Here is a 26,640-nt window from a genome sequence, read left to right on the forward strand (position 1 = left end):
GGGTGCTTAGGAAACGAATGGGAGATGGAGTCATGGCCAAACCTGTTGGAAAGAGAACAAGAACACAGACACACTCATTCATACACATTCACACGCGCACACTCACACACACTCATACACACAGTCACACACACACAAACACACACTTATGTACACACATACACATGCACTCACACGCACTCAGGCACATACACTCACATGCACACATACACACACACATACACACGTATACTCACACAGGCACATACACTCACATGCACACATATACACATATACACACATACATACACACATCCACATACACACGTATACTCACACATGCACATACACTCACATGCACACATATACACATATACACACATGCATACACACATCCACACACACACGTATACTCACACAGGCACATACACTCACATGTACACATACACACAAACGTATACTCACACAGGCACATACACTCACATGCACACATACACACACACGTATACTCACACAGGCACATACACTCACATGCACACATATACACATATACACACATACACACATCCACATACACACGTATACTCACACATGCACATACACTCACATGCACACATATACACATATACACACATGCATACACACATCCACACACACACGTATACTCACACACGCACATACACTCACATGCACACTTTCACACACACACCCCACACACACATACACGACTTTTCAGCCACTTCCTAATGGGAACAACTAATTAGTGCCTGAATGGGTTTGGCTAAAACCAAGAGGCAAAGATAGAAACAAAGAGACAAAGACTCAGACAACAGAGAGAACAAAATAAAACAGAGCCAGAAAAAGACGCAGAGACGGAGCCAAAGACAGGAAAAGAGAGAGAAGGAGACAGAGAACGACCCAGAGAGAGAAGCGCGCCCTGGCCACCGGGGCTGCCTCATGGGAACGGCTCAGTCAGGATTTTACGAAGGAGCAAGTGAATGAATGAAAGAAAGAAAGGAGGAGAGGCCTCAATGGGTGGGAGGGGCCTCAGCACAGCCCTCGATGGATGCAGGCAACAGTAAGGGACCACAGGCCGCGGCCACGCCACACACATGCCATGCTGCACACACACTGCACCACATCCACACCACCCAAACCACACAATACACAACCATGCAACACACGCACCACACACCGCAGACCACACTCACAACTGGACTGCGGTAGAGAAGGTGTGGGGATGGAGGGGACACACGAAGGGTGAGGAAGGGGGGACCCAGACCTGAGCATGCCACGTGCACATGCGTACACACACACTCACTCATACACGGACACACACACACAAATGCAGGCAGCCCAGAGAAAAGACAAAATGCCAGCAAAACCCCAGAGAGGAGAGGGAAGGAGACAGAAGGCCAATACAGGAGAGATAGGTGCCGGCTGTGCACTTGTCATCCTCTCTTGGTGTCTGTCTGTCTATATGTTGGCCTGGCCCTCTCTCTCACTCCATCCCATACACACACACACACACACGCACACCGTGCTGGGCAGGAGCAGCTGCTGCATGGTGTTCTGGGAAGAACCAAGGGAGAGAGGGAAAACAACCCCACCCATGGCAGTGACCCCAACGCTGGAGCAAGGTGGGGCGGGCAGGCAAAGGGTCGGGAGCAGGAAGCATGGCCCACCCTGGAAAGCTCACAGCCTGCAGATCTGGGAGGGCAGGAGACCTGGGGAAAGATGAGGAACCAAGACCCCTGCTCCCTGCTCCCTGGCAGACATGCCGACACACACAGGGACAGGTGTTTGTTGCAGGAATGAATGAATGAATGAATGAATGAATGAATGAATGAATGAGAGGACTCCGGAGAAAGAGACAAACCTGTTATGGTGAAAAAGACGAACACAAGCCAGGCACAGTGGCTCATGCCTGTGATCCCAGCACTTTAGGAGGCTGAGGTGGGTGGATCTCTTGAGCCCGGGAGTTCAAGACCAGCCTGAGCAACATAGTGAGACCCTGTTTCTATTTAAAAAGAAAATAGCCAGGAATGGTTGTGCACGCCTGCAGTCCCAGCTACTCAGGAGACTGAGGTGGGAGGATCACTTGAGCCCAGGAGGTCAAGGCTGCAGTAAGCTGTGATTGCACCACTGCATTCTGGCCTGGCAGATAGAGCAAGACCATGTGTCCAAACAAACAAACAAACAAAAAACATAGACAGATGGACACAGAGATGAAGAGGGAGGATGTGGCATGCGTGCGCGCGCACACACACACGCACACATACATACACACACACGCATCGTCTTGCTTTGATGCACTCACGCAAGGACAAACTGCAGGAGCAAAATGAAGACGACAGACACAGAGAGGGCAGAAGGTGGGCAGCATCCACAGCCTGCCCGGCACGGCATTCGCCCAGGCCTGGCAAGACGAGGGACCCAGTGAATCTGTAGCCCAGGCACCATACTTTTGGGACCCCAAGAAAAGGTTTCAATTTCTTTTAAAATCAGAAGAAAAATGAACTTTTAACTCAAAGAAAATGTTTCAGTATGTCCTATTAATATATTCATGTTGATACCAATGCTATCGTAACATGTAATTTTTAATTTTCTTTTCTAAGGAAAGGGCAAATGTGCCTAGGCCCACAAAAGTCCAAATGGGACTCCAGGTGGGTGCCCAGCCTGCGACAAGACCAAGGTCAGGACAGATCTCACTGCAGGGAGTATCAGAGACAAGGGAACCCAGCAAAGGGGGTTATCAGGGGGGCTTCCCAGAGGAGGTGGGATTTGCAGGCTGAAGAAAGGAAAGACGTTGGCCAGGCGCGGTGGCTCATGCCTGTAATCCCAGCACTTTGGGAGGCTGAGGCGGGCAGATCACGAGGTCAAAAGATCAAGACCATCCTGGCCAACCAACAGGGTGAAACCCCGTCTCTATTAAAAATACAAAAATTAGCTGAGCGTAGTGGTGCACACTTGTAGTCCCAGCTACTTGGGAGGCTGAGGCAGGAGAATTGCTTGAACTCAGGAGGCGGAGGTTGCAATGAGCCAAGATTGCACCATTGCACTCCAGCCTGGGCAGCAGAGTGAGCCTCTGACTCAAAAAAAAAAAAAAAGAAAGGAAAGATGTCAGGCAGAGGCACCGTGAGCAACGCCTGCATGGTCGGGATCAGGATGCCACAGGTCAGCCGGAGCCAGGCCAGAACGGCAGGTGAGGGAGACACAGGGCTCTGAGTGGGGCCAGAAGTGGGAAGAGGAAGTGAAAGCCACAGCAGAGTGTAAGTGAGAGACAGCTGAGCCACCCAGGGCACGTGGCTCTGTGCTGGAGGTCCCCCTGCAGACACAGTGGGAGTGGACAGGTGAGTTGAGTTTTCAGAGGTTGCAGGTAAGATGTCCAGGGATGGTTGCCAGGGAAATTGTCCAGGAGGCAAGCCTTGAGGCTGAGGCTGGACCAGGATGGGGAATGAGGAGAAGAACACCCCAGAGACCAAGTCCAGGGGCCTCTGGGACAGGGGAAGTGAGGTGAGAGAGCGATTCATGCACAGACACACATGTACACAGATGCACACAAACACTGACATGGCGGCAAGAACAGGAGGGAGGGAGAAGGGGAAGTCAGGTGGGAGGTAGATGGACAGACACAAAGGCACAGAGATCTGGACACATGGACAGAGGCACATGTGCCCATACACACAACCTGGGGGTGGAACAATCAAAGAAAGAGATGAGCATTTAATGAGACCACAGCAAGAGGCAGGCGAGAGGCAGAGGCTGACACACAGACGGACAGATGGACACAGCCCCAGGATCCCAGGAGACACGCTCCAAGGGCTGGGTGGGAAAAGCAGCAGAAAGAGGACGGCTGCGGGGAGTGAGAATCGGGATGGACCTCACAGACGACAAACAGATGGACAAAAAGTTTCTGTGCCTATCGCTCCCTTCCCACCCCCAATTCCAGCCCCTCTGTCTCCATCCCCTTTTCCTGTCTGTCCTGTCTGAATCTCTGAGTCTCTGCTCTTTTTCTCTCTATGAACCACAGCGTTTCAGAGCCTCCGAGAGAAAAATGGGAAAAGAAGACAGAGATGATAGAAAATGCAGAGAAGAAACTCTGTGTGTGTGTGTGTGTGTATGCGTGTGTGTGTGTATGCGTGTGTGTGTGCATGTCTGTGCGTGTCTGTGCATGCGTGCACCCAGCATGAAGTCTGGTCTGGAGAATGTAACTAGGGTGGGAGGAAGAGAGGGGATGAGAGAAGCAGAGGATGAACAAAGAGACTTTCGAAGCTCATAGGACGAAGCCTGGGAGGCCACAGGAGCAGGGACACGCATATGCCGCACACCCCTACACACACCACCCACCACACACCCCCTGCACGCACCCTAGAGACATGCCCCAGACTCCAAATGGGGGGGGCGGCGCAGGGGGTGTGAAATGTGGTTGGTTGGTTTGTGTTTTCCTCTATCTTTCCTACTTTGCCAGAAAGAGTATATATTATTTTTTGTCATGGGGGAAACATTTTATTTTTCTCAGAAAGAAAAAAATGCACGCAGAATTAACAGTAAAACCAACTGAAGGCAGAAAAGGAAGGTTGAGGGGACATGGAGCTCTGGGGTAGCATTTCCCCTGGAGACACCTGGACACTACACAGGGCTGAAGGAGGGGACAGTGGGGCCAGGAGACTATGGCCCAGGCAGAGTGGATGACATCTCTTGCCTCTACACTGCATCTCTGTGTGTCTCTCTCTGTCTCCCTTACACACCGAGTACAGTACAAGCCAACTGGATACAGGCCCAGAGTGAGGAGGTCCCAACCAGAGAAGGAGCCAGAGACAGGAGGGGGAGAGAGAGAGCAACTTTCCCACCTGCCTCCCCTGAGTTACCCATGTGGCCAGGCCTGGGATCATCAGGGAGAACGTCACCCAGTCCCTCAAGTGCTTGTTCTAGTGGGCAGGCTGACAACCTCTGCGGATTCCAGGGCATCAGGGAGAGCTCCCAGGGCCGGTCTGTGGCCTCAGAGATGTGCTCTGCAGGATGAATAGGAGTTTGCCAGGTTGTACAGCGGGAAGAAAGGGCATTCCCAGCGGTGAAAACAGCCTGGGCAAAGGCATGGAGGTGTGGGAGGGCCTGGGAAGAGTCAGAGATGGGAAGAGGTGGATGGGGAGAAAAATGTGAGAGGCAGAAAGGGAGGGTGGGGACTAAAGAGAGACAGCATCCAGGCAAAGAGGAAAAGAGACAGAAATTAGCAACAGTGAGACAGAAAGACACATAGAGAAAGAAAAGGAAAATCAACCAGGCGCAGTGACTCACGCCTATAATTGCTACACTTTGGGAGCCCGAGGGGGCAGATCACCTGAGCCCAGGAGCTCAAGACCAGTCTGGGCAACTAGCAAGACCCCGTCTCTACACACACACACACACACACACACACACACACACACACACACACACACACACACAATTAGCCAGGGTATGAGGGCGCGCACCTGCGGTTCCAGCTACTCGGGAGGCTGAGGCAGGAGAATGCCTTGAGCCCAGGAGGTGGAGGTTGCAGTGAGCCACTGCACTCCAGCCTGGGGACAGAACAAGACTCCATCTCAAAAAAAGGGAGGGAGGGAGGGGAAAGGGAAATAAAAGAAAAGGAAAGAGAAAGAAAGAAAAAAGCAAGGAAGGTGGGGTGTGGGATTTTTAAAACTTACATATTAGGTACAACGTACGCTACTCGGATGACGAGTATACTACAAAATTCACCCGTATATAATTTATCCATGTAACCAAAAACCACTTGTAACCCCAAAAGCTATTGAAATTTTTAAAACTTAAAAAAGAAGAAACAGGAAATTGATGTAAGGCCAGAGAGGGCTGAAGAGGCACTGACAGACAAGAGAGAGGAAGACAGAGAAACGCTCAGACGGACAACGAAGAGGAGAGAGGCCCCGCCGTGGCGGGTCCCGCCTGTGCCGGGGCGGGGGGTTGGGGTTGGACCCTGCCACGCCGCGCATGCGCACTCCTGACCTGCCGCGGCAGCACGGGCGAGAGCTTTGTCCCCGGCGTGCTCGCACGTGGCCCTGCGCCCCCGGGCACACGTGGGTCCCGCCGGGAGTGGCCAGCGCTGCGGGTGGGAGCCCAAGCTCACACGGGTCCACACGGGCACGCATGCTGTCCCCACCCACATCCACGTGAACCCAGCTGCACACCTCGGTGCCCACACACCCCAGGAGCCCACAGGCTCGTGAACCCCGTGGATCTGTGTTCACACAGTACACACACAGCCAGAGCAAGCGGACCGGCTCACCTCATCCCGTTAATGCCCAAGCACACACATCTGGGACACATCTCCATGAGCCCAGGCTCACAGACCACCTAGACAGCTGCTCACACACAAACATCCAAACACCATGTCTGCGAACAGAGCCCACGCACATACTCCCATGAACAGAAAGGCACACGCATCCAGGTACGCTCCCACTAGCAAGCAGAGAACACCTGCCACAACCTCACATCCAGATCATCTCTACTCCCGAGACACGCACACCCACACACACACCCCCGTGATCTCCAGATGCCACCCTGACCCGGACACTATGATTTGTTGAAATTCGTTTTTAATTAAGCGATGTTGCAGCCAGAGTTGACTCCGGTGTACAGGTGTGTGATCTGATGTATATTTGTGTAAAATAAATGTGTTCGTATAGACAGTTGCAAATCAACCTTCAAGACTGCATGCTTTGGTGGTGGGGAAGGAGGGAGGAGGGGAAGGGTCTTTGGGTGTTTCTTCAGCATTTTCAGGACTTTTGTGGATCAATCCAGCACCCCTGCCCTGCACTCCTAGGAAACACGTGAAGAGCACACACAGTGGCATTCTTGTCGTGTATTTGTGATCTCCTATAGGCAGGCCTGACAGCCCCACCCACTCCCCAGTGTCACTGCTACCATCCACCACGGACATTTGAGTCCTGAACTTGTCATGCTCGGGGAAGTCCTGTGATGTGCCTTGTCCTTCTCCCAGGTGCTCACCCCCAAACACAGGTGCAGATGTGCACAAACAGCCACATTCTGCTGTAGCTGTCTCCAGTCTGATCATGTCACCCCTGCCTTGGCCTAAAGCCCTCCAGCTACTAGTACTGCCCAAAGACCCCTCGAGGGGCAGTTTGTTCTCACATATTCCGCCCCATCTCGCTCTCCAGCACACAGTAGATGTTCAATAAACTGTTGATCAAATTCTGAGGTCTGCTTGTGTTTAATCAGACAATATGCAAAGTATTTACAACCAATTCTGGATACCCCCACCCCCCCATGTCTGGGCCTTGGAATTTGGGACCCCCAGACCCGGCCCAGAGCCAGGGGTCCCCCAGGCCTCTGCATAGTCATCTGAAATCTACAAAACACTGTTAAAAAAAAAAAAAAAAAAGGACAGTATTAAGACACCTTACACAAAGGGCCTTAGGCAGTTGGAGAGGGATTTGAGAACTCGCTGGGGTGGGTGAGCCCAGACTTGACTGGAATGGACGGGAGAAGACTTGGGTAATAAACATGTACGAAAGGAAAAGTTGAAATTTCATAGGCAGGCACTGCTTGACCTCCTTCCCCACTGGCAGGGCCTGGCTGGCTCAAGAACCCTTGGCAGTGGGAATGTTATTGCTATGACGAGGGGGCCATGGTGAAATGTACATGTTTGGGGGACGGAGCAGGGGGGGCATTTTTACATGTTAAATATGGACGCACATGGAGACACACACACATGCACACGCACACACACACAGGGACCCTTGGCAAGATGCCACAAACTGTCAGCTGCCCCTTTACACATGGGCACACTGAGGCCCAGGGAGAATCTACCACACACCCTAAGGCTGAACAGAGCCAGAGCCCAGTCTCGTGACGTCCCAGGGCTGGGCTCACCATGGATGTCCTGCCACAGGGCCTGGACTGGAGCTGAGCAGTTGCAGAGGCCATGGCCACATGTGGGGCAGACGCTGCAGCCCAGAGAGAAAGCAGGGGCCACCCAAGGTTACACAGCCAGTCCTGGTGCATGGCAGGGGGTAACACGTCCTCTTTCATCCCTGCCTAGGCACTCTTTTCTCTCCTGATGAGTTAAAGGGTGCCAACTTGGGGAGAAGAACAGGGCCAGGAATTGAAATGCCACAGGACAAAGTACGGGGAAGGAGGCCAGGACCAGGGCCTCCTGGACTCTTGGCTCTTCTATGTCTGTTTGATTGCCTCCAGAGCCCCAGGGCTCACTCCCTTTCATGGCCGGCTGGCTCTGAAGGTCAAAAATCACCCACAAGCTGATTGAAGCCTCTCTCTCCACACTTGCACCTTTCACCCTGATTCCCAGCTCAGCCCCACATCTGCCTCCATGCTGTTCCCGACAGCTGGGCTGAGCGGGCAGCGGCAGTGGGAATCTGCCGCCTCGAATGCATCCTCAGACCCTTTGTCTCCTGGACTGTCCCAGTCTTTCCATGATTCCTCTGACGAACTGTTGGTTCCTGAGGAAGACAGAGGGAGCACCAGGTTCCAAGCCCACCTCCACTCTGAACTGCTCCGTGGCCTTGGGCATGTCACATCCCCTCTCTCGACTGCCTCCCCATGGGTGAAATGGGGGCAAGGAAGTGATGATCTCAAAGGGTCCATCAGGTCTAAGGAGGGCAGGGTTTGAGGGGGTATTCATCCCACCCACCCACCATCATCAGGTCAGGCGAGGCCTCGTGCTGCCCAGCCTGGGAGCAGCGGCAGAGGGTCTGTCTCGGCAGCCTCCGCCTACAGGTGTTTCCAGAACGGATGGCGAGGGGCAGGGTGGCAGGCAGGCAGGGCCAGGGCCCTCTTTGGAAAGGCTCTTTGGCCAGCTCTCGACATAGACCGGCGGTGGCACAGAAGTGGGGAAGGAGTTCAGTGAGTGGAGTAGGCTGAGGCTGGAAAAGGGCACCCTCAGCCCCAGACCCAGCCCTTCTCCCGGTTCTTCTTCCAGAGACCCACAGAGCTCCAGGAGGGAGTACGGGGAGGAGCGTGCGGCTACAGCGGGAGCCGGACAGAGTCACTGTGCTGGTCTCGCACGCCTGCCGCCCTCTCGGGCCACCCTAGGTCCAGAAGCCCCTTCCATGCCACCAAAGAGGGAGGGGCCTCGCCCCTGACAATTCAGCCCCACAGAGAGAGGACCAACAGCAGGCAGGCAGAGCGAGGCAAGCCCCGAGACAGGGGCCACCCAGCCCAGAATCCAAGCCGAGAAGCCGGTCTGGGCCCGCCTGCACCTAGAGGTTCTCCCCGGGCTGGTACTGGGGCTCGGTGGACGTGAAGTAGTCCTCCAGGAAGGCCTGCAGGTACTCGAAGGTGGGCCGCTCCTCAGGCTCCTTCCGCCAGCACTGGCACATGAGGTCGTGCAGGGACTCGGGACACTCCGGTGGGCAGGGCATCCGGTAGCCCCGTTCCACCTGGTCCAGCACCTCGCGGTTCACCATCCCTGTGGGCAGAGCAAGGCATGGGGAGCCCGGCTCCAGTGAGGAAAGTGGGGTGGGGGAAGCTGATGGGGAGGACAGCGAGGGCTTCCTGCCTAGGACAGGTTGAGTGTGACCATAGGTAGGTCCTGTCCCCGAAGCTGAGAGCATGGACCATCGGGAGAGCCTAACATCAGATGCTCAACTTCTTTGTTGTACGGATGGGGAAACGGGCCCAGCAGGAGTCATGACTTGCCCAAGGCCACCAGGGCAGACGGGTTTGGGGACTAGAGACGGGCCATGAGGACCTTCTTACCAGGGTAGGGCACCCGTCCCTTTGTGGTGAGCTCAGTCAGCAGGATCCCAAAGGACCACACGTCCGACTTGATGGTGAAGCGGCCATACAGGGCAGCTTCCGGAGCTGTCCACTTGATGGGGAATTTGGCACCTGCAGGAATGAGAAAGGTCGGGGCAGCTCTGACCTCCTGTCACAACCACTCTGGTAGATAAGCACCATGAGGAATGACAGATGAGGAAACAGACTCGGAGCGGGACGTGACCTGTCCCAGGCCAAGCGCAGCATACCACACAGTCCCTGCTCACCTTGCCGGGCCGTGTACTCATTGTCTTCGATGAGCCGAGCCAGCCCGAAGTCAGCCACTTTGCACACCAGGTTCTCTCCCACCAGGATGTTGGCTGCACGAAGATCCCGGTGGACATAGTTCATCCGCTCCACGTATGCCATGCCTGAGGCGATCTGCAGGTAGAACCGCGGGAGCCCGGCTCAGGTGCCACCCATGCCCTCCCAGGGCCACATAGCACCCCGGGGCTGGAAAGCCAACCACCCCTTCCCCACCCTCCCCACACTTCTTCAGGCAAGTGAGGTCAGTTCACAGTAAATGCTGTTGGCATCGAAAGCAGGAGCAGTGCTCTGCGGGAATAGGGAGCACAGGGCAGAGGGTAGAGGGCAAAGGTCAAAGGGAGGCACAAGATTAGATGCAGCCAAGAAAGCGAGGTGACCATGGAAAGAGGCCCCAGCGGACCCAGACACAGATGAGTGCCAGGTCCTGCCTGCTGCCCAAGTCTCTCTGAGCCTGTTTTCTCATCCGTCCAGTGGGAATAACAGCCAATCCTCGTCACTCCCGGTCGTGATGAGGATTAAATGAAAAAAAACACTTGTTGAGCACTGCCTGCAGCCAGCGCGAACACATGTCTGCTGAGCGCTACATGACCTTTATACAGACGACAACTGAGGCCCGAGGTCCCACAGTAAGTCAGTGACCCCTGGTGCCCAGGTAAGGGCTTTCTGTTGCCCAGAATCACCACTCAGGGCATCTATAAGCAGACCTGGTAAATACGTGCAGCAAGATCAATGAGTGTGGAGGCAATCAAGGTAGGCTTCTTGGAGGGGGCACTCAAGAGGCCAGAAATGGCTGCACCAGATGGGATTGGGTGCTTGAGGACCAAGGGTGTGCGGAGGCGGGAAGGGCTGACTCACCTGAGCAGCCATGTCCACCAGCTGAGGTAGCCGCAGGTACTTGCCCGTCTCCCCCTTGAGAAAGTCCAGCAAACTCCCTGGGCAGAGAGAGATCCAGCTCCAGCTCCTGCCCTGTCCCTCTGCCAGGATGCAGTGATTCCCAAAACCCGTCCTCCCAGGTGGCTGGCCTTGCTTTAACCAGCACAGCAAGGCCTCACTCAGTGCTTCTCACTCAAAAGGCAAGCAGGACGGGAAACAACCAGAAGTCCACCTCCAGGTGAACAGGTAAACTGTACTAATGCAGACAGCAGAGTCCTGCTCAGCGACAACAGGAACAAACCGCTGGGAGACACAACAGGGATGCATTTCAGGCCGAGCGTGGTGGCTCCTGCCTGCAATCCCAGCACTGTGGGAGGCCGAGGCGGGAAGATCACTTGAGCCCAGTAGTTTGAGACCAGCCTGAGCTACACAGTAAGACTCTGTCTGTACAAAAAATACCAAAAAAAAAAAAAAAAAAGTAGCTGGGCAGGGTGGTGTGCACCTGTAGTCCCAGCTACTTGAGAGGCTGAGATGGGAAGATCAATTAAGCCTGGGAGATCAAGGCTGCAGTGAGCTATGATCACACCACTGCACTCTAGCCTGGGCAACATAGCGAGACCTCATCTCAAAAAATAAAAAATTAAAATTAAAAAAGTAAAAAAAGGATGCATCCCAGATGTAAAAGATTCCATGTAATAAATTCTAGAATAAATAAAACAAATCTATAATGACAGAAAGCAGATCAGTGGGTGCATGGGTTTGGGGCTGGACGGTACTGTCTGCAAAGGGCACAAGGAACTTTCTGGGTGATGGAGATGTTACATAATTTCATTATGGTTAGGGGTACACAGTAAATCCACTTGTTAAAACTCACTGAACTGAACACTTAAAAGGGGTATATTTTATCGTATGTAAACTATACCTTCAAAAAGTGGAATTTTGAAAACTAACTAATTAGTTTAAAAATTACTATGGCTCACACCTGTAATCCCAACACTTTGGGAGGTGGAGGTGGGAGGATTGCTTGAGCCCAAGAGTTCGAGACCAGCCTGGGCAACATAGTGTCCCATCTCTACAAAAAATAAAAAATTAGCTGGGCCTGGTGACACACACCTGTGGTCCCAGCTACTTGGGGGGCTGAGATGGGAGGATGGCTTGAGCCTGGAAGGTTGAGGCTGAAGTGAGCTACGACTGTACCACTGCACTCCGGCCCAGGAGACCCAGGATTTGGCTCTACCGCATTTCATCTTTGAAGATGCCCATTCTAGACATGAGGGGAAACGAGGCTCATGCCCCCTGCCCCTGCCCGGCCGCCCAGGCCTCACCCTTGCTCATGTACTCTGTGACGATGTAAATGGGCTCCTCCGAAACCACAGCATACAACTGCACCAGCTTCTCATGCCTCAGCTTCTTCATGACCTGGGCCTCCTGCAGGAAGGCCTCTGGAGACATCGTGCCAGGCTTCAGGGTTTTGATGGCCACCCTGGTAGTGCCGTTCCAGGTCCCTGTTGAGGAGGGATGCAGGCTGCCTCAGTGGAGCCCCTCAACTCCTACTGCACAGGGATCCAGGATCTGCTCGCCTGGGTGTTGGTGTCAGCTGTGGCCTCCACAGCCATGTGACAAACCCAGTCAAAGCCTGGGCCCTTTCTGAGCCTCAGTCTCCCCATCTGTACAATGGGTACAATGGCAGGGTACTCCTCACAGGATTGTTACTAGGATTAAATGCTCAAGAACCAGTAGCTGTTGTCGGGACTGTGATTGATTGATTGATTGATTGATTGATTGATTGATTTTTTGAGACAGAGTCTCGCTCTGTCGCCCAGGCTGGAGTGCAGTGGCACGAACTTGGCTCACTGCAAGCTCCGCCTCCCAGCTTCACACCATTCTCCTGTCTCAGCCTCCTGAATGGCTGGGACTATAGGCGCCTGCCACCACGCCCGGCTAATTTTTTTGTATTTTCAGTAGAGACGGGGTTTCACGGTGTTAGCCAGGATGGTCTCGAACCACCCGCCTTGGCCTCCCAAAGTGCTGGGATTACAGGCGTGAGCCACCGCGCCCAGCCTGGACTGTGATTATTAAGAATGTCCAGGCTGGGCGTGGTAGCTCACGCCTGTAATCCCAGCACTTTAGGGAGTCGAGGCGTGTGGATCATTTGAGGTCAGGAGTTCAAGACCAGCCTGGCCAACATGGTGAAACCCTGTCTTCACTAAAAATACAAAAATTAGCCAGGCGGTAGTGGTGTGTGCCTGTAATACTGGGTACTTGGGAGGCTGAGGTAGGAGAATGGCTTGAGCCTGGAAGGTGGAGGGTGCAGTGAGCCGAAATCACGCCACTGCACTCCAGCCTGGGTGATAGAGTGAGAGCCTATCTATAAGTCCTTAAAAGCAGCTTATTAGCATGACAGATAGGGGACCAAGGTTCCAACTCAACCAGTGTCACTCCTGGGTTGGTCATGTTCCCTCTGGCAGGACTTTGAACGTGCCTCATGTGTTAGCATGCAATATGTACTGGTGGAGGCCAGGGGTGACGTGGAGCTGGCCCAGGGACTGCGGAGGCTGCTGCCAGAACAAGAGGTCACCTCTGGAGCCCACCCATCCCAAAAAGTGAGACACTGTCCTAAGCATGAGGGTTTGGGGGTCAGGCTGGCCAGAGCCTGACTCCCACCTTCACCTCCAGCCAGCAGAGGGACAATGGGAGAGTCAGTTCCCCTCTCTAAGCCTCAGTTATCTCATCTGGAAAATGGGGATTCCACAGTGTCTATTGGTGGAGCTGTTTGAGGACTGAATGAGATTTTAACCACTGGGCCAGCCCCACCGTGAGGGCTCAGTAAGTAATGCGGTTATCGTTTCACTACTATCTGCTTTGCTAACTGGGGGCTCTGGGGGAAGCTGTATTCTAGACCAGCATGTTTAATCCAGGTTCTTGTGCCAGCAGGACTCAAGGTTCCTTTGCTGTGTGACCTTGGGCCCATTCCTCCCAGTCACTGGGCCTCTCTCCGAGGGTTAGGGCTCAGGCCCACCTCTGTGGTCCTCCTGGCTCAAGCCATCTGCATGTGGCACTTCATGAGTCGACCTGGAGCACCCAGGGAGGAAGTGAGGCCCTTCCCAGGGTCATCACCACTCACCGAAGCCAGAAATGAGTTTTGCAGCCACCAGAATGGCTGACGCTGTGCATTCACCCAGGTTTCGCTCAAGTCCTCACTTTGTGGCTGTGCTCACACCCTGGCTTCTCACCCCTCTCCCCTCTCACCAGCTCAAAGCCCACGCCTCCTCCTTCCAGACGGCCTGACCTCCAGCCTCCAGGCCTCTGTCCCTGCAGTGCCTTCCACCCAGGAGGCCTCTCTGCTGTCCTCCATCAGCACTCTGGAGGGTGGAGAGTGGAGGCAGTGGGACTGAGCAGAGATGCGGCTCAGATGAAACCACCTTGAAAACAGCACACCGTGATCCCCGCTAGCACCATGGGCTTACGAGCTTACAAGTGCTGTCCCACCTCCACCCTGGCCTCTGGTCCCTCTGTGTGAGCAGAAAGCAACCGGTGGACAAGGGGCCTGGGTTTTGTCAGGGCTGCACGGTGCTCATGCTTTGCTGTTTCTCCAGGGTTAGACAGGAAATCACTAACAGGCTCAGACCATGCCAGAACTAAGCTTCCCAGCACCTCCTCCCACGAGCCAGGCTTCCCTCTCCATGGCTAACAGCTGGTGTGTGGACAATGCACTGGGCCAGGGCCTCCACAGCCTCCCATAGGTCCCACTGTCACCAGCCCCATTCATAGTCAGGAAGACTGAGACTCCGAGTGAGGCCACCGGGCCCAGCCTACACAGCAGGTCTGTGCAATGCCCAGCCCTGTGCGGATCTTGGAATCAGGTGCTATGGTTTACACGGTCTGGGGCACAGCACTTGGGGGGCCACATTCCAACTCGGTGCCAGCCACCGCTGGGGGGCTCCAGATTTACAACAGGGCCCCGTCGTCCAGCAGAGGCAGCTAAAGGCAAAGGGACCAACAGAGCCCAGAGCTGCCACACGGGGTGGGGGATGGATGCCTCTCCCGAGGGCAGGGGCCAGGCCTTACCCATCCACACCTCGCCAAAGCAGCCCTGGCCCAGCTTGACCTCCAGCCGCAGCGACTCCCGAGGGATCTCCCAGGCATCCTTGGCCAGGCCCTGAGTCTGAGGCTTGGATGTGGGGCACACAGTGGTGAGGCGGTGGCACAGGCCGTCGGCGTGTTCTGAGGAGGAGGCAAGAGGAGCAGTTAAGGGGGGCTTCTGCCCTGGGGCCTCCCTGCCCCTCAGTGTGTGTCACCCTACATGCCAGATGCACGCAGATTTCAGGAGACACCCAGGGCGCCCTCAAAGCCAGGCATCTACATCTATGTGCACACAGTCCCACCCCCACACAGGCCCACAGTGCTTTATGCATCTGCTGAGTCAGTCATTCAGCAGACAGTAGGGGGTGCCAGGGACCCTGTGGGGAACAAGTCCAGGGAATCTACCCTCAGGAACTCGGAGTCCAGGGAGGAGCCTCAATTCCCTAATCACCTCCCAGGACCACAGACATGAATGTGACTGGAGGAGAGCTGTTCGCGCAACAGCAGGAGGGTCCTGGGAGGCTTCCTGGAGGAAGCAGCAACTGAGCTTGGATGTGCAGGAGGGTGAGGGGTTAAGCAGGGAAGAGCCCTCCAGGCAGGGGCACAGCCAGAGCAAAGGCTCTGAGGAAAGAATAGCTGCAGGGCTGAAGAAGCGGAGGCAAAAGGAGCTGCAGGGAGCAGGTGGGGAAGGGCGGCACCAGGCGGAGGTGGGGAGGCAGCTGGGATTAGACCACTCGGGGGCTGGTGGGGGTCTTTATCCCAAGATTCCAAGACAACCCCTGGAGAGTTCTGATCTGAGGGAACGGGGTTCAGCTTGAGCCACACAGCGGTGGCCGAAGAGACAAGAGCATGGTGGGTGATCCCAGAGGAAGTCAGGAGGCCGAGCTGAGAGGAGGAGGAGACTTGGGGTGGGAAGTGGACCAACACCTGCACACAGAGGCCACGCGTGCCACAGACACATGGGCACACAGGCACCCACAGGCCCCGACACTGCAGTCAGCTCCGGACGCCCAGGTGGGTGGGCTACAGCACTGCGCCCACGCCCGAGCCCTCACCCAGCACGCAAGCCCCGCGAGCTCCCTCTGCCGCTCTCTCCGTCTCTGCTGCAATCGATCTGGCCGCCCCCTCCTCCTCTCCCAGCAACCGGTTCAGACCGGTCCTAGGGCTACATAGACAAACGACACCAGCCTCCGTCCCCTCCCTTCCAGCTCACTCTTGGGCTCCTCAGGGCAGCCCCCTCCATACCAGCCAGCTGCAGAGCAGGAGCAGGGAGAGATGGGGACTGGGAGGAGCGGGTCGGGGGAAAGAAGAGGAAGAAGAAGGAGACGGAGGAAAGTAGGGAAAACGGAGGAGAGAGGAAGGGAAGGGGGAGGGAGAAAGTGGGGAGGGGAGCAGGAAACCTGGCATCACAGGATAACAGAAGACCCCACCCTTCTAGGCTCCAAAGCCCCTCCCCAGGGTCTGCAGCTGAGGCTCTGCCCGCCCGCCCTCCGAGGCTGGCTCACTGGAGTAGTAGGCCACCAGCTGCTGCAGGCTGTTGAACTGGGTGCGGGAGGTGATGTAGAAGCCGCCGCTGTCCAGCTTGCGGATCTTGTAGTGCTTCACGTTGAGGCCCTTGGCGTTGTCGAAGTCGGACACTGAGAGGCAGTAGGCACCTGCGGGGCACAGAGGGGAGCCGTGACCGCCACGCCCTCTCTCCCGCAGGCCGCAGCACTCAGCGCTGCTCTGGACACCATTCTGTGCCTGCCTGACATTGGAGGGAAGGGAGGCCCAGGCGGGGCCCCCGGCCCACCCTGTCTCTCAACAGCCAGCCCCGGGGCAGCCACAGAGGTAGGGCCAAGGGACCCAAGAGACACTTGATTGGAACGTCCTGCCACGCACCCTTGGCCCCAGCAAGACCCCCATATCTCAGGTGGGCATCCTAGCTATGGAACTTGGAGGGGTTGCTGGCTCTCTCTGGGCCTCAGTTTCCTCCTCTGCACAATGCGGGTGCTCCCAGGGCTGCTGGGGAGATTCCATGCCACCACATATAAAAGGGCCAGGCACACAGTAGGCACTCAATAACTGTTTGCTGGGAGCCTGTGAGTGGCTCCCTGTTGCTGTGTGGCCCTGGCCTAACTGCTTTCCCTCTCTGGATCGGCTCACGGGGGCACTGTCCGTGTCCCCCCCCACCTCCTTTCTGAAGACAGGCCCAGGGTCAGGCGGGAGGGGGTGGTTGGCAGAGGCTGGCTGTCGTGGGCAGGAGACCACTGGCTGGGTGTGGCCTGAAGGCTGCCTGGGTCAAGCAGGGCCAGCCCTGGTGCCTCCCCTCTTTCTCTTGAGCCTAGAAAAGCTTTTGGCCAGAAAAGTTTCCTCCCATCCAGCAGGCCCAGGTAGGACCAGAGGCCAAGAGACGCCCAAATGGCATCAGGGAACAAGGCTGAGCCCTGGAGGCAAGGGCAGAGGCTCCAGCGGCCAGGAACGGCCTTCCCAGGAGCCTGGCCAGGCAGTGCATAGGCATGGGGGAAGCCCAGCCCTCCTAGCCCACAGACCTCCCCTTTGCAATCTTCAGGAGGAGGTTACGATCCCAGCGTACAGAAGAAATGAGGTCCAGAGAGGGGAGTGGCCAGCCTGGGGTCACCCGGCAAGCCAGAGACAGGGCTGGGGCTCAAACCCACACCCGAGGACTCAAAACCTGCCTTGGGCGACCGTGATTTTCTACGGACAGCCTGGCTGGTGCATGTGGAAGCCACAGGCCTGAGACTGAAGCCAACCCTGGCCATATGTGCATACACATACAGGCATGCCCGTGCCCAGTGGCCACATGCTCATACAGGTACACGCTCCCCAGGCCCTCGGGCACCAGACAAACCACAACAGTCCATTCCCACACAGCGACACACAGACAATTCCACCCCACATGCACACACACACACACGCCCAGACGTACACACAGCGTGCACACCCGCACACGGCCGCACAACTGTACGTAAATGCACAGCTCGACATGGATGCTCTGCTCCCCATCTCCCGCTGAGCCCCAGGCCCACAGGAAGCAGCCCAGCTTGGCCCCATGGTGATGGGCGCCTGCAACCCACTCTCAGAGGGGCTGGAGAGAAAGGGGATGGTCTTCATTCTCTGGCTCAGGGGAGGGACATGAGAGGGGCAGGGATCAGGACTGCGGTTGGGGGAGGGCAAAGCCAGCCTCCAGAATCCAGTGCAGCCCAGGGACCCCTGGGGAAGGGGAAGAAGCAGGGCTCTTTGTAGCAGCACCTACCCTGGGAACAAGCCTGTTACTGTGTGACACTCAGAAAAACCTCCAGACAACCTATGCCCATCTTTCATTTGAGAAAACTGAGGCCAGAGAGGCTAAGCCTCATCTTTCTCTGGACATCTGGCCACCGCAGGTTACTCAGCGTTCCTCAAATGCACCTCCCTGACTTTGATCCTGCCGTTACCTCCACCTGGAAGGCTCTTCCCTCCCTACTCCACAAACCAAACTCCTGCTCATTCCTCAACACTCAGCTCAAACCACTCACAGAAGACTCAGTATCCATTGGCCAACGAGAGTGCTCGTACCTTTTGTGGTCTCACTTTCTCGCACGAGGAAGGTCCCTCTCGGGTTCTCCGCATTGAGCAGTAACCGCTCTGACTCCCGTCTGGTGATCTTGCCAAAATACCACCTGGGAGTGGGAGGACGGAGGATGTTGCTGACTGTCCGGGCTTCTGCCCACTCATAGCACTTCTCCCTGGATATGGCTGGGGCGCTGGGCAGCCAGACCTCCCACCCCAGCCCAGGAGAGGTGCTCTGCACCGGCAGTGTCCAGGGACGACGGGTAGAGGCAGCCAGAGACAGTACTCACTCCTCGGCCTGGATGGAGTCGGAGGGCGCCACGTAGTTGCTGGGAATGTAGCCTGTCTGTCCCGTGCTGAGCGAGTGGGCCAGCCACCAGTCTCCCTCTCTGAGCAGGGACAGAAGGAGGGAGAAAAGGAGAAAGGAGCCGTCAGCCACAAGCCCAGCACCCACCATCCTCCTAGGTGCTGTGCTCAGGGCTCTAGTGGCTGAGGGAGGCCCAGGGAGGTGGTGGGGCCAGCATGAGTCCCCGCAGCATGCCAGGTCCAGCTGGCCTGGAACTCCTCCCCTCCCTGGCCCAGACGCCTTTCTGCCGAAGCTGGATCAGATGGACTTTGTCTAGGACCAGGGCAGGACTGGCCTTAGTCATCTGAGGCTCAAATCCACAGGGGAGGAGTCCCGGGACAGGAAGAAAGTCGCTTCCTTTCAGATGTACCAAGACATCTCAAGATGAGGAGAGCTGCCTTGGGAGGGAGGGAGGGAGCCCCCTGTCTCTGCGGGCAAGCAAGGTTGTAATAGAAGAGATTCCTGCCTGAGAGAAAGTCAAGTGAGACTTGAAAGTGTCCCCATGCTCTGAGATTCGGAAGCCTGCTCCTGGGAGCTGGTGAGACCTGGGTGGAGGCAAGCAGGGCCCTTCTGGGACCCAGTGACCATCCAGGCCCCAACCCTGCAAACGAGAGCAAGGCTTGCCTCTGTCCCAAATCACGGGTCACACCTAAAGGGCTCCTCAGTTGAAAACTACAGGCCCCCTCCTCCAGCCTACCCATCTGCAGGGGGAAACTGAGGCCAGAGGGGGCTGGGACTTGCCCAAAGTCACACAGTGAGCCCTGTCAGAGGGGGTGAGGTGGCAGAGCCCCGATGCCCAGGGCACTTCTATGCGAAAGTGAGGAAAAGGGGGGGGGGGGGGGGGGGCGGGTGATGGGGATGGGGCAGGAGGAGCTCCCGGCGTGGTTGGGTCCCCTGGGCCTGGGTGGGAGCGGGGAGGGGCGGAAGTACCTTTGCAGCCATCTGAATGTGAACCAGGTCTGGCTGGAGCGGGGGTCCAGAGACACAGAGGAGGGAGGAGAGAGCGAGAGCCCAACAGGAGAGAAGAGGCAGAGATGGGGGTGGTGAGAGGCGGAGAGTGGCAGAAAGAGCAGGGGAGAGAGCGGGAGAGCCAGGCGGTGCTGGGGACAGGGGACGAGGGGGCAGCCACAGAGGCCTCACATCCAAAGCAACCAAGGGGACAGGGACAGGGTCCACAGGGAGTGAGGAGAGGTCAATGGGCAGGGAGACCTGGGAACTAGGGTCCAGCCCCCTCTCATTCCCACTGTACAGCTGGGAAGACTGAGGCCAGAGAAGCAAAGGCCTCTTTGCTCAAGGTCACACAGCCAGGCCGGGGCTCCTGACTCCCAGATAGAAGGAGTGCCCCCTACAGGGTGCAACAGGGCTTGACAGCTTGCTGGGCTCTTCTCAATCCAAGGCCACTTTTGCACTTCACCACGACCCTGAGAAGACACGCTGCAGGCAGGGTGGCCCCCACCCACCACCAGGGCCCAGAGAGAGAAAGGCCCTTGCCTACAGTCACACAATCTGAACTTGAACCTGGATCCCTGGCTCCCAGTTCTTCTGAGCTGCCCCTGGCCATATTCTTCAGCCCATATAGAAGATGGAGTTGAGGCCAGGAGGGAGCAGAGCTTGGGGAGCTCTCCAGGGACCTGTCAGAGGACAGGTGAGCACCTGAGACCCTGGGGTTCTGCCAGAAGTGAGCCAGAGGGTGTGGTGTCCCCTCCTGATGGAGTGAGGCGAGGGCGTGTGACTGGGGCTGTGTGGCCTGTCTCGGCTCTGTGATGGCTGGACACACACTCAGGCAGGGAAGTAAGCTATGTGGGGTTACTGGAGGGAGGACCCTGGAGTAAGGGGGCAAGATCCACCTCAAGGAAAGAAGCCTTTGGATGTCCCAAATCCCCACCTACCTCCTTGTTGTATACCCACCCGGGGTGTCCACACTTGTCTCTCCCACTGACCCTCAAGGCCACCCTGCAAGGGAGGAAGACAGGGCCCCCAGATGAAGAAACTGTGGCTCAGAAGTGTCAAGGGATCAGCGCAGGGGCACACAGCACCCAGGCCAGAGTAGCCCAGCACTTTATTTATTTATTTATTCGAGATGGAGTCTTGCTTTATCGCCCAGGCTGGAGTGCAACAGCGTGATCTCGGCTCACTGCAACCTTCACCTCCTGGGTTCAAGCGATTCTCCTGCCTCAGCCTCTCAAGTAGCTGGGATTACAGGCGAGCGCCATCAAGCCCAGCTATTTTTTGTATTTTTAGTAGAGACGAGGTTTCACCATGTTGGCCAGGCTGGTCTCGAACTCCTGACCTCAAGTGATCTGCCTGCCTCGGCCTCCAAAAGTGCTGGGATTACAGGTGTGAGCCACCACCCCCGGCCAGCACTTTCTTTAGAGAGTTGGAGAAACTGAGGGACAGAGAGGTGCAGGGACTTGCCCAAAGCTACAAAGCAAGGACTCAAATCACAGAAAACAGCTCTCTGAGACCTTTCAGTTCAAAGCCTCCATTTACCAATGGGGGAAAACGAGGCACAGACAGGCCAGTGATTTGCCACACGGTCAATCAACGGCAGAGCAAGAGTGGGAAGCAGTGCCCCTGACTGTCCACAGCCAGGCACAGTAGGCCTCCCCAGGCCCCAGAGAGGCTGAGACCTTTGGGAAAGTCAGTGGCAGATGAAAGAGGAGGCTGCAGGGCTGGGGCAGAGGACAGGTCACAGTGGGAAGGGGCCAAAGTCTAAGGCCAGATGCTAAAAATTGAGGCCGTTTGACAAAGCTACCGTCTGCAGGCTGGTCAGCCTCTGGGGAGCCTCCAGTCACCCACTCAGAGTGAAAGGCTGGCAGGAGGCCTATGATCGGAGGCCAGCCAAGCAGGGCCCAAGAACGAGAGGAGCGCAGCTGACACTACCCAGATTTCAGTAAGCAGGGTTCTCACTCCCCAGAGTCAGCCCACCTGTGAGTCTGGGGTTTCATGGTCCAGTCCGGGGGTTTCATTTCACAGGGGACAGGGAGAGAGATGAGATGCACTCCAGTTTTACTGAAGGACCCAAGATCCAGTCTCAGCCTGGCCCCTGATTTAGAGGGGTCTGAGGGCATGAGCTCCAGTGCTGGGCTGCCCTAGACACCATCCCAGCTCACCACTTGCTGGCTGTGTGACCTTGGCCCCTCCACACCACACTCACCAGTCTCAGTTTCCTCATTTGCAGGGTTAGCCATGTCTCCCTCCCAGGATATAAAATGCCAGAACAGACAGTGCACGGTGGCTCATGCCTGTAATCTCAACACTTTGGGAGACCGAGGTAGATGGATCACTTGAAGTCAGGAGTTCGAGACCAGCCTGGCAACATGGCGAAACCCCTTCTCTAATAAAAATATAAAAATTAGCTGGGCGTGGTGGTGTACATCTGTAATCTCAGTTACTTGGGAAGCTGAGGCAGGAGAATCACTTGAACCCAGGAGGCAGGGATTGCAGTGAGCCAAGATCGCACCACTGCACTCCAGCCTGGGTCACAGAGCAAGACTCGGTCTCAAAAAAAAAAAAAAAAAAGCTGTATCAGAGCCCAGCACAACATGCATCAGTTGTTAGATCTGGATTTAGCTAAAAAATAAAACTAGAAACAACTAAATCGATATTTCCACAGTGCCCCTTCCTACTCCCCAAAACCAAAGCAGCACAGTTTTAAAAACCAAAGCAGCACAGTCCTGGTCTCCAACAAAGATTTGCTGTGTGACCTTGGGCAAGTACCCTGCCCTCTCTGGGTCTTAGTTTCCTCATATGTAAAAAGGAGACAATATTCACAGAATCTCCCTTGCAGGCAAAGTGTGTAAACAGTGAGGGTCAAGCTGGGCTCAGAGTAAACTGAGATAATGACCGTGATGATCATCTGAGCCTCAGTTTGCCCACCTGTGAAATGGAGGTATCAATCCCCATCTTCCCATGTCAGGGGCTTGGGAGGCTCAAACCTGCCTCTGGTGGCTACGGTCGTCAGTCACAGCAGCATCAAGCCATCAGGGTGAGGAGTTCTACTGCATCCAGCACCTTCCCTGGGGCCTGGTCCTCATAAGGCGGGCAGCAAGCAGGGAAGGAAGGGAATCGCGCATTCCTGCCCGACCCCTTGCCTTCCCACCCGTGGCTAGAAGAGGGGCCAAGAGTCCCAGAGCTGTGATTTTTCACAACTGCTGGTCACCAGCTGTGTGGCCCTTAAGCAACTGACCTCACCTCTCTGAGCCCCAGGATCCTCTTTTGGGGCCCTAATCCTTGGGTTCCAGCCAGGGTGGCATGTGGCTCAGGGGCACGGCAGCTTTGGAACCCAGGACATGTGCCAGTGTGGGCACTGACATTCGCTCCCTTGGGCTGTTGGGACTGGTTGGGAGGGCTCTGCGGATGGCCGCTGAGCTGGTGCACCACGGCTGAGGCTGGCCGGGCGGGCAGTGGGCAGGAGGCCAAGTTTCCAAGCCCCAAGGCCTGGGGCACATGGTCTGTGGGGTGAGGGAGGAGCGAGGCAGGGGTGAAGCCAGCTCAGGTCTCTGGAGGAGAGCATGAAGGCAGGGCCCCGAGGCTCTGGACTCCCGAGGTGCCCCCTGCCGCCATGAGCAGGGCAAGGAGGCAGAGGCCAGTTGAGGCGCTGTTGCCCGGAAGCGCCGGCCAGAAAACTCCCAAAAGAAGCTCCTGGAATTTGGGTGGGAGGAAGGGGCAGTTCAGGGAGCAACCGAGAATCAGACCCAGAGGAGTCCTGACTCCTGAGACTCGGATGTCAGGTCAGGGAGCTTGAGGCAGTCAGACGTCAGCCCCAGAGGGCTTCCTCATGCCCAGGGCCACACGGTACCCAGAACACCAGGACCCAGGGCCACGTGGCACCAAGATCCATGGCGGGGGGTCTCTGGGTCTGCTACTGTGAGGACTCCCACTTAGCCAGACCCCATCCACAGACAGGTTCCTCCTCTCTCTCTACTGCCCTGACAGCCAGCTCAGCCCCCACACATGCCTGGGCCCCATACTAGATTCAGAAAGTCCCTCACTCTTACAGGGTGGGGGAGGCACTACACCGTAAAAGGCCCTGAGCACTGATGGCGGAAGGATGTGCATGCAGGCGGGACCCGGGTGAGGTGGGAGACTCGAACACCTAAATTCAGGTGGCCCATCTCCTACCAAGCCCCGCCCCCAAATCCCTTTCCCTCTCCTCTTCTACTAATACCAGCCCCCACCTACATCCCACTCTTTCACTTCTTTTTTTTTTTTTTTTTTGAGACAGTCTTGCTCTGTCACTCAGGCTGGAGTGCAGTAGCATGATCACGGCTCACTGCAGCCTTGAACTCCTGGCTCAAGCGATCCTCCCACCTCAGGCTCCTGAATAGCTGGGACCACCGGCACGCACCACCACACCTAGCTAATTTAATTTTATATTTTGTAGAGGCCAGATCTCCCTATGTTGCCCAGGCTGGTCTCAAACTTTTCGGTTCAAGCGATCCTCCTGCCTCAGCCTCCCAAAGCGCTGGGATTACATTTGTGAGCCACCGCGCTCAGCCACCATCTCTGACGTCTAAGTGAAGGAACATTGGAGCACTGTGATATGAGGAGGGGCTCCCAATCCACCCACCCCCATCTCCCAGTCTACCCAGGGTCTTCCCTGAATGAGATTCCATCACTTCCAGGCCTCCTGGCAGCCCCAGCCTCCTGGCCAAATCTCCCCCAGTGCACCCCCCCCGGAAGGCAAGAAGAGTGGAGGGAAAGGGCTGGAAAAAGGCAAGCATGGGGCTGCCCTCTGACTCCAGGTGAAAAAGGCAGAACCAAAGTTATCCAAGCCCTTCCTGCCTCCACACCTCTGCCCCAGCTGTCACCCAGTCTGAGACGCTTGGTAGAGACTCCACCAGGACTTCAAAGCCATCCTGCTGGCGCCCCTCCCCTGCACAGGCCCCTCCCGCCTGTGGCCTCTGCTGCACCTCCACTGAGCCTTTCTGAAAGGACCATGGGTCGGAGGGCCAGCCTAGTCTTCCAGCTCTGCCACTACTAGCCATGTGACCTTGGGCAAGTCATTTCACCTCTCTGGACCTCAGCTTCCTCATCTGTAAAACGGTGCAAGTAAGACTTCCCATTTCTCAAGGCTATGGTGATGCATAAATAAAATAATGCGACTTCAAGCACTCAGCAGGCTCACATAGAGAGCACAAGAAATGGTGACTTTGTCACTGCTGTTCATTCATCCTGTTCACCATCACCTGCTGGGCACCCGCCACTGTGCTGAGTTACAGGTGCTATGGGGACCCAGAAGTGAGGTGCACCAGAGAGCTGCCCTCCAGCAGCTCCCAGTTTAGGGGGGAAGCAGACACAAACAGCTGGTGACAATAAGAAAACTGTAGCTTCGCACCAGGACTCTGCCATGCAAGGGGGGAGGGGGAGCTGGGAGAGCCCCTCCCCTCCACGCACCCCCCTCCCCCGCCGCCAAGAGCAGCTTGAGGAGGGCAGAAAGTTGCTGCTTCAGTTCCAGTCCTGGCTTTGCTACTTGGCAGCTGTGTGACCTTGGACAAGGACCTTCACATCGCTGAGCCTCAGTTTCCTCATCTGCAAAATGGAGACAGCCCCTCCCTGATCACTTCAACCCTGGCTAGACTGCAGAGAGGAGTCAATACGAGGACACGGGTGGAGACGACTGGCATGGCAACTGGCACCTCTGTTCCCTTTTGCCCCCTGAGAAGGCAGTCCTGCACTGATCTTGAGCCATGAACAGGAGTTCTCCAGGCAGACACCGGAGAAAGGGCATTTCAGGCAAAGGGAAGAGCATGCGCAAGGCAAGTAAGTGGGGTATGAGCAAGCCAGACACGCTCGGGGCAGTGGAAACCCCCAACTTCCTTAGCCAGGCCTTCGAGGACACCCAGGGATCGATTCTCCTCCGCCCTCTAGAACCTCTCTGCCTCTCACACCCGCGAAGGCGTCAGCCCCCTCCAGCCCGGCCCCCTCCCGCAAGCTGCCCTTCCACCACTGCCACCTGCCAGAGAACTTCACTGGCTTTCCTTTGAGGCCCTTGACCCTCCCAATCCCTGTGGTCATCACCAGAGACAGGCCCACAGCAGGGGCTCCAGGAGCTGACTCTGGGCTCGTCCACTGCCTGACTCTTGGCCTGGACTGGGGCCATGGGCTGTCTCCCTGGCCACATGCTGGCTCCAGGAGGGCGTGGCCAAGGCCTTCTCCACCGAGGCCATCCCAGTCACAGCACTGGGTCCTGCATGCAGCGGACACTCGGGTGGGCTGACGGGGCAGAATGGGAGGGTGAGTGAGTAGGAAGGTGGATGGGGAGGAGGTGTGCAGGAGAGTGCAACGGAGAGGCCCCTGATCACAGCCTGGGGTTAAGGTCCAGGACCTAATCAATTGGTGGGGGGGAGAGGAGAAGCTGGGAGGTGAGGAGCAGCCAAGAGAGCCAGAGATCACAGGCAGGGAGTGGAAGCACATGCAGACAGCAGCCCCCACCCCCCGCAAAGCACCCTGCCCAGCCCGCCGCCCACAGAGCATGTACACACCTGACATCCACCTTCCTCCTAAGGGCCAGCAAGAGAGAAGCAGAGAGAGGAAGAAGCTGAGAGAGGGCTGGAGGGAGCAAGCAAGAGCCAGGGATTGGGAGGAGTTCCCCACGGCTGGGGGAGCGACAGCAGGTGCTGCCCAGGGCGAGAGTGCAGCAAGCGCCCGGCTCCGCACTGCCCTGGGCTCCGCACTGCGCTGCCCTGATGCCAGATCCTGCATGAGCCCCTGCCCGCTTTGAAGTCCCACCACCCAGCCCT

At 56.4% G+C, this 26,640-nt stretch overlaps 2 protein-coding genes across 5 annotated transcripts in view; both read right to left on the reverse strand.

Moving 5' to 3' along the window:
- NNAT (neuronatin) overlaps positions 1-26,640 on the reverse strand; it is a 165,760-nt gene that overhangs the window by 109,508 nt on the left and 29,612 nt on the right. The gene's annotated exons all lie outside the window — the stretch shown is intronic.
- SRC (SRC proto-oncogene, non-receptor tyrosine kinase) overlaps positions 7,189-26,640 on the reverse strand; it is a 75,232-nt gene continuing 55,780 nt past the window's right edge. For 2 of the 4 annotated variants that reach the window (XM_050807119.1, XM_050807118.1), the window contains 11 exons: positions 26,383-26,400; positions 19,826-19,858; positions 18,840-18,938; positions 18,556-18,659; positions 16,503-16,652; positions 14,983-15,138; positions 12,240-12,419; positions 10,897-10,973; positions 10,002-10,155; positions 9,715-9,846; positions 8,920-9,424 (listed from right to left, as the gene is read on the reverse strand). In XM_050807119.1, the coding sequence (XP_050663076.1) occupies positions 9,216-9,424; positions 9,715-9,846; positions 10,002-10,155; positions 10,897-10,973; positions 12,240-12,419; positions 14,983-15,138; positions 16,503-16,652; positions 18,556-18,659; positions 18,840-18,938; positions 19,826-19,858; positions 26,383-26,400 (1,312 nt within the window). In that variant the 3' untranslated portion in view covers positions 8,920-9,215. Of the gene's footprint in view, positions 9,425-9,714; positions 9,847-10,001; positions 10,156-10,896; positions 10,974-12,239; positions 12,420-14,982; positions 15,139-16,502; positions 16,653-18,555; positions 18,660-18,839; positions 18,939-19,825; positions 19,859-26,382; positions 26,401-26,640 lie in introns of all 4 variants that reach the window. The other 2 variants (XM_050807120.1, XM_050807121.1) reach the window with 2 other exon arrangements.

Source organism: Macaca thibetana, chromosome 10 (genome assembly GCF_024542745.1).
Source record: "Macaca thibetana thibetana isolate TM-01 chromosome 10, ASM2454274v1, whole genome shotgun sequence".
Taxonomy (NCBI): domain Eukaryota; kingdom Metazoa; phylum Chordata; class Mammalia; order Primates; family Cercopithecidae; genus Macaca; species Macaca thibetana.